The sequence below is a fragment of the Bombina bombina genome, chromosome 5, assembly GCF_027579735.1.
Source record: "Bombina bombina isolate aBomBom1 chromosome 5, aBomBom1.pri, whole genome shotgun sequence".
Classification (NCBI taxonomy): Eukaryota; Metazoa; Chordata; class Amphibia; order Anura; family Bombinatoridae; genus Bombina; species Bombina bombina.
This window is the reverse complement of record NC_069503.1, coordinates 933,817,933-933,825,613: the sequence shown is the minus strand read 5'-3', so window position 1 is coordinate 933,825,613 and position 7,681 is coordinate 933,817,933. Positions and strand designations below refer to the sequence as shown.

General features: G+C 31.9%; 1 protein-coding gene across 2 annotated transcripts; it reads left to right on the top strand.

Moving 5' to 3' along the window:
* Positions 1 to 1,803: 1,803 nt before the first annotated feature.
* MSC (musculin) lies at positions 1,804 to 4,561 on the top strand. Of its 2 annotated transcripts, none has more exons than XM_053713153.1 (2): positions 1,804 to 2,342; positions 3,768 to 4,561. In XM_053713153.1, the coding sequence occupies exons 1-2, from the start codon at positions 1,890 to 1,892 to the stop codon at positions 3,852 to 3,854; spliced, it is 540 nt and encodes a 179-aa protein (XP_053569128.1). In that variant the 5' UTR covers positions 1,804 to 1,889; the 3' UTR covers positions 3,855 to 4,561. The 2 variants fall into 2 exon arrangements, with proteins under 2 accessions (XP_053569128.1, XP_053569129.1); XM_053713154.1 differs by having other exon boundaries at positions 1,804 to 2,398.
* The last annotated feature ends 3,120 nt before the right edge of the window (positions 4,562 to 7,681 follow it).

Here is a 7,681-nt window from a genome sequence, read left to right as displayed (position 1 = left end):
TCCGCACTGTCGGATCAGGTCTGCAAGACCTTTGATAAATAGGCCCCCATATGTTTTAATATATATATACTTTATATATGTATATATCTATCTATCATGAATAACTCAAAATATATGAAACAATGTCATGCTTTCAAATATTTCCGAGATACTACAGGTGGGGTGAAATCTAAGGTGTCCTGTGGGTGGAGCTGTACATGAAATGGGTTAAAGGATTACTTTCTGTTATAATTTTTAAGCCAAACAACTAACATATTAAAGTTAATAAACATTAATTAAAACCTATTGACCTATATTTTCTCCAAAACGAAGTTTCATAACGTTATAAAAGTTATATCTTTTATTCCCCGATGATGTCACGTTATCCTGCCCACTATTTTCAGCACTGTGTGTTCAAAATACTTAAACCAATGAAATTGTGTTTAAAGCGCCATTTTGAAACCTAGGTATTGTAAACGGATTGGTACAGAGCAAAGGATCCCACGGAGTGGGTTTGGAAAACAATTAAATTTGCAGACTAGATTTCTGATATACGGTAGAGATATGTTAATGAAATGCTATTGATAAAAAGCGTATTTGGGGTAGTTAGTTAGTAACAGGCATAGAAAATATTTACTTACAGTGGCCCTTTAAGTTAAGTATAAGATGGGCCATGTCAGGGTGACCCAGGGAGTGGTTATGTGAAATAAGTACACTTATAGAAAGAGAATGTTGTAGAATTGACAGCAATGGCATCTGCGGAATCTGTTGGCGCTCTACAAATAACCGATAATAATAATCTGTGACTATCCAACAAAATAGGGACAGTTGTAAGCTTGAAAATGTTAACCTCAAACCATTCTATTGTCTCTAAAATTACAAAAAAACACTACAGGGATTATCAATTACAAAGACTGGTACACATATAAAACTACAGGAAAATCCCAAGGAAACTGCACTGCACATGAGCACACAAATCATTATAAACAATTTAAAAAAAAAAAAAAAAAAATGCTGCTTTCCTTAACACATTCTCCTCAAAAGGCAAGAGAAAAACTTGTTTTGTCTCTTACTATAAACAGCTGTTTCTCAGAGAATTAAATAAACAGAACTGGCACTACAATCCAAAAGAGTGGGAAAAACGTATCAAATAAAAATATTTCTATGAGATAAGGTGCTAGTCCTCCAAAAATAACAATTAAATTACACAAAAGAGAGAAAGTATGGGGCTTAGATAGCCTTTATTTATAAATTAAAATCATTAACAGAAGGTAATAGCACATCTAATCACCATGCTCACATATAAAACTGGTAAATGTGCTATTACCTTCTGTTAATGACTTTAATTGTTAAATAAAGTCTTTCTAAGCCCCCATACTTTCTCTCTTTTGTGCAATTTAATTGTTTCTCAGAAAATCTCATAATATCTACAGGGAAAACTTATAAAAATAACATCAATTTAAAAACTAATTCAATTCAATTAGTCATTGCAAAAAAACAGCTAAACTTTTAAAGTGTGTACACTTTCAGTACAGCAACAGAGCAGCTAAGCATGTGCAGAAAATGTATTTGAGTAAACAAAGGGAAAGTGGGTGATAAAAACAACACAAACACACACATAATTTTTTTTTTTTCAGACTCCTTTGCACATACTATTATGCTTATGTTCATTTTTTTGCTAAACAAGTATATATGTCTGTATTTTTGCAGCAGATATACTACAGGAAAGAATCAGTGCTAATCCACCTTAAGTGAAGGGGAGAGGCTGTGAGACACAGAGGAGGGGTTTAGAGTCAATGTCAGTGCATGAGAGAGAGGGCTACAGTGTGTGATTGGGGATATGGGATCTGTCACTACAAGGACACTGACTTGTTGGCAAGTTGCAGTGCACTAAAAGGACTGAAGGAGACATGTCCACAGGCTCTGTCAGTGATACTGATGACTTGTTAGAGCTGAGGGTGCTGGATCTGCAGTACCCAAAAGCCAAAAGAACTGTTGGCTCTGAGCTACTGCTGGACCATTCTGCAGAGAACTCAGAGGAAGATGGAATATCTGAACCAGCCAATTGCAAGAGGAAACGAACTTGCAGAAGCCAGCAGAGTCCAGACAAGAAGCAGCAAACCAGGACTTCTAAAGAGGGCAAGCAGACACAAAGGAATGCAGCCAATGCCAGGGAGAGAGCCCGCATGAGAGTGCTGAGCAAAGCCTTTTCTAGGCTGAAGACTAGCCTGCCCTGGGTGCCCCCTGACACCAAGCTCTCCAAACTGGATACCCTGAGGCTAGCGTCCAGTTACATTGGACATCTGAGGCAGCTACTGCAAGAGGACAGATATGAGAATAGTTATGTGCATCCAGTCAACCTGGTAAGAATGAAGCTTCCATACAGCCAGCACCAGTCGGCTTCAAGGGCTGCTACATGGTAATGGACAATGCTTCCTTGCAGGCATCCTTTTATATGCATGATAATAGACTGAACATAATATTTAAAAAATAATAAAATAAAATAAAAAATAAACGTCCTGAACTAGTGTAAATTGTAAAGGAGAATGTTATAATTTTGTAGAAAAAAATGAGATTTTTTTAAAGTTTGGGAATGAGTTTAGAGCACAGAGTTGGCAAAGAAAAAAGTCTTAATAAAAAATAAAAAATTAGGTATTGTCTAATAGTTTATAGTTGTATTCATACTAAAGACAAGCACATATTTAATGAAGAAGCTGATAAGGTGGTTTGGTATTGGTACATATAAAATGGCAAAATTGATGTACAGCATTTGACTGCAAACTAAAGTGATCAGAGTTAGAGGAGTTCAATGCAGTTACCTAACATACAGCTTTCTAACAAATGAGGAAATTATAAAATAGCTTCAAAGGAATGATCCAACCGACTTGCTACAAAATCTTGTCTTATTCTGCAAATAACATTTTACTACTTCACAGTAATATGAACAGAGTATTTAGAAGAAAATATTAAACTTACAAGTCATGATACATGCTTTCTGACACTTTTAGCTGCATTTCTAAAGTTAGATCTTTATACAAAGTATTTTAATGGGTAGAATCTGTGTATCATAGAATGTGAGACATTTTATTTAATAGACTGCCTAGATTAAGAATTACTAATAAATTACTATTCTTAAAAGACATCAAATTTCACAGCTACCAATAATATATATCCTTTTTAAATATATAAAATAAACATACATAACATTTACTAATTTATTTTGATGAATGTAGCTATATGTTATAAAGTGTATGTATATATAGATATATATATATATATATATATATATATATATATATATATATATATATATATATATATATATATATACTGTATATATATATATATATATATATATATATATATATATATACACACTCTATCTATCATCTATCTATCTCTGTGTCTGTCTGTCTGTTGATGTAGCTATCTATCTATCTATCTATCTATCTATCTATCATCTATCTATCTCTGTGTCTGTCTGTCTGTCTGTTGATGTATCTATCTATCATATATATATATATATATATATATATATATATATATATATTTATCTATCTATCTCTGTGTCTGTCTGTCTGTCTGTTGATGTATCTATCTATCATCTATCTATCTATCTATCTATCTATCTATCTATCTATCTATCTATCTATCTATCTGTCTAGCTATCTGCTTTGTAGATAAGATAGTAAGTTGCTTTACAAGTCAGGCCAGTGAAAGTATAATTGTGATGGCAGGAAGTGATATAGAATCCTTTTGATATTGTCATATTTTTCTTTATCTTTCAGACATGGCCGTTTGTGGTTTCAGGAAGACCAGAATGTGATGCCAATGAAGTTACTTCTGCCATTAGATTATGTGGAGCAACAGCTTAGGAAATTGTCCTATATCTGCTGGAACTTTATATGTATATAAAAGAATCTGCAACAAAAGCTGTATTACTCTAGGAACCTAAAAGGGGAACATTAATTTTGTATTGTTAAGGAAAGATTTTATGCAATTTAATTTTTTAACTGATCAGTATTACAACAAAGTGCACTTAAGTATTAAAAAATAGATGTGACAGCCATCAAATAAAACTGGGAACTTCAATTGTATGATGAACTGTTGACATTGATATGGCACTCTCCTTTATTTTTACAAAAATCAAAATGTTCTTAAACCATGCATGTTAAAAACCCTAAGAAATATCAGTGTTCATTTTAAAAACAGTATTACAAATTAATCATATAACAGAAAATAGATTTCTAATATATTTTTTTAGTGTTTTTCTTGTGAATATGTATTACTGTATATATCAAAACTGATACTTTGATTTTTACAGATTCTGTACAATGACTAAATGTAAAGAATTATTACCTGTAGTGTTAAAGTCTTTTTTTTATTTTTTTATTTGTATATTGTGAAAAAAATGTATAGTCTCATACAGCTGTCACTTTAAATGAGACTTTTCTTATCTTTAAAGCTGAAAATATTTGATTTACATTGTAAACTGGAGTATATATACTTTTGTCAAGCAATAATACAGTTCAATATACTTTAAATGCATTTTTATTTTTTATATAAACTTCATTAAACAGTTTATGGTTGCCATTGTTTTATTTTTTTAAAGATTTAAATTACGTTTATATTTAAGAATGTAATTTTAATAAACAATTATGCACACAAACATATTACAAAACATGACTGCAATAGATACCAGCCTATTCAAGGTAAAAGTTTGGTAACATTTAAAAAAAATTCTTGTTAGATATAATTTCTTATATCATTATATTATTTTTTTCCACAAAGAAAGCCAACAAAAAGAAGCAGAAATACAAATATTTATAAAAAGTTAGTTATGATTAGTGACAAATTCCAAATAAAAACCTCAATTGTTTGAAACATAATGATGTAATAGCAGATTCCATGAAAGAAGGCAAGGATGTTTTGTTAATGATAAAACTGTTTGCCATTGCATATTTCCTTTTTTTTTTTTTTTGCATTTATGCTACTTCCACAACAAGGAGATAATTTAGTAAGTCTTGTCAATATAGCAGATTTTTCCTGTTCCTATAGTTCAAGATTTTAAGTATCCCTGTACATATTTCTCTGATTTACCATATAATTGTAGGAGGGAAATATTCATTTACATATCCGTTCATTATACAATTTTGAACATCTTGTTTAAAATCAGCTTATATTGATAAACTTACATTTTCTCAAAGACATTCTGCATTATTTTATTTCATCAGATAGCATTATCCATTGTTATTATTTCCATATGCAATAATTACATATTTGTCTGTAAAAAGTACTTCTTATAAATATATATTGCTTTCTATGAATGATTGATTGTAATATTTTTAAATAGGCAATCTACAGAGAATAACCAAACTACTTTAAATATAAATATAGAAAGCTGAAATAAGTGCAGGTTTTTAAATATCAGGGATTACTCAATGCATGCAGCATTAATATTAAATGTTATTTTACTATAAATATTTGTACTTAAATTAATACTTGTGTGTGTCTATATATATATATATATATATTAGAGGCCAGAGAGAAAATAGAGAATATATATACTCTAATAAACAGACAGGGATTTTAGCACTCAAAAATAGAAAAAAGGGTATCACACCAATTTAATTAAAAAATGAAATATAGTTTATTTATGGCTATGTCCACACATGTGCATAAACTCTGCAGACAAACATCCCAACAAGGATGTGTCCATCTGCATTATGTATAACATACCATAAATATAGTGATGTCATATGTATTATATGTAATAAAATAAACAACTAAATTTAAAAAGCATGGCCAGCTTATAACCAATATGTATAGATTTATGTGCATATAACCAACGCCAAATGCAACACCCCTCCCAGAGGGTAGCCCTGTACTCCGACAGGAATCTGCTACCTTGGATTGTCAATGAGGATCCATGCAAATGCGTTGCTACACCAATAGTAATGTGGAAAAATCAAAGGCAACACCTCTCTCAGAGGGTGACCCAGTTAGACATAACTGGAAACTGTTAGCATGAGATAAAACCTGAGGATCTATGCCAAAGATTAGAGGAACATATAGATGCTTAAATGCATAACGTTACATAGAAATGTATTGCAATAGTGCTTGCTGGATGAACAACTCCAGTACTAGAGGGTAGCACCACTCATATATAGAAGGTCTCAGCTACCATAGTAATTAATAAGGATCTATGTTCATCTTAAAGTAAGCACATGGTGAAAGTAAATAATGGCACCATTCATATAGAGAATTGGTAAAGTTGAAAGCATACAACTTATACAATGCCTTTAGATGAATAATCAAAGTGCTATATCAAATACTGAGTTTACATTGCATCAAAGGCTGTGCTGATATAATTGCAAGTCCAGTAGTAATCAAATCAACACTTGAAAGTGACGTCATCCAGTTACAAGTCCAGTAGTAATCAACACTTGAAAGTGACGTCATCTTTGTTGTGCCTGGACCGGCTTTCCAATACACATGGATTACAAATGTGCAGCTTTTCAGAGGAACATGCTTTGTTTGTGACTCCTAGACCGGAGGACTCCTTTTGGTGATCGTCATTTACAGTAAAGTATTGCGGTGTGTATTTGTTCCTTTGGATAAACGGCTATACTGAGATGGTGGTGCAAAGAAATATACGTACCACATTCGCTTTCAAGTGTTGATTACTACTGGACTTGCCATTATATCAGCACAGCCTTTGATCCAATGTGAACTCAGTATTTGATATAGCACTTTGATTATTCGTCTAAAGGCATTGTATACGTTGTATGCTTTCAACTTTACCAATTCTCTATATGAATGGTGCCATTATTTACTTTCACCATGTGCTTACTTTAGGATTAACATAGATCCTTATTAATTACTATGGTAGCTGAGACCTTCTATATATGATTGGTGCTACCCTCTAGTACTGGTGTTGTTCATCCAGCAAGCACTATTGCAATACATTTCTATGTAACGTTATGCATTTAAGCATCTATATGTTCCTCTAATCTATGGCATAGATCCTCAGGTTTTATCTCATGCTGACAGTTTCCAGTTATGTCTAACTGGGTCACCCTCTGAGAGAGGTGTTGCCTTTGATTTTTCCACATTACTATTGGTGTAGCAACGCATTTGCATGGATCCTCATTGACAATCCAAGGTAGCAGATTCCTGTCGGAGTACAGGGCTACCCTCTGGAAGGGGTGATGCATTTGGCGTTGGTTATATGCGCATAAATCTATACATATTGGTTATAAACTGGCCATGCTTTTTAATGTAGTTGTTTATTTTATTACATATAATACATATGACATTACTGTATTTATGGTATGTTATACATAATACAGATGGACACATCCTTGTTGGGAGGTTTGTCTGCAGAGTTTATGCACAAGTGTGGACATAGCCATAAATAAACCATATATAATTTTTTAATTAAATTGGTGTGATACCCTTTTTTTCTATTTTTGAGTGCTGAAATCCCTGTCTGTTTATGAGAGTATATATATTCTCTATTTTCTCTCTGGCCTCTAATCTATAAATGTGTTTCTTCAGGGTCTGCACCTTATACAAATTCTAGAATTTATTATTATACATTATATTTTTTCCTCTCCCCATTCCTAAGTATATTTATTTATTTATATATATATATATATATATATTTTTATATATATATATATATATATATATATTTATA

Bases quoted from the DNA above. Each gene is read 5' to 3' on its own strand.
- MSC (XM_053713153.1), top strand. From the start codon at position 1,890: ATGTCCACAGGCTCTGTCAGTGATACTGATGACTTGTTAGAGCTGAGG. The intron at 2,343-3,767 runs GTAAGAATGAAG...TTTATCTTTCAG, and splicing joins ATGTGCATCCAGTCAACCTG to ACATGGCCGTTTGTGGTTTC.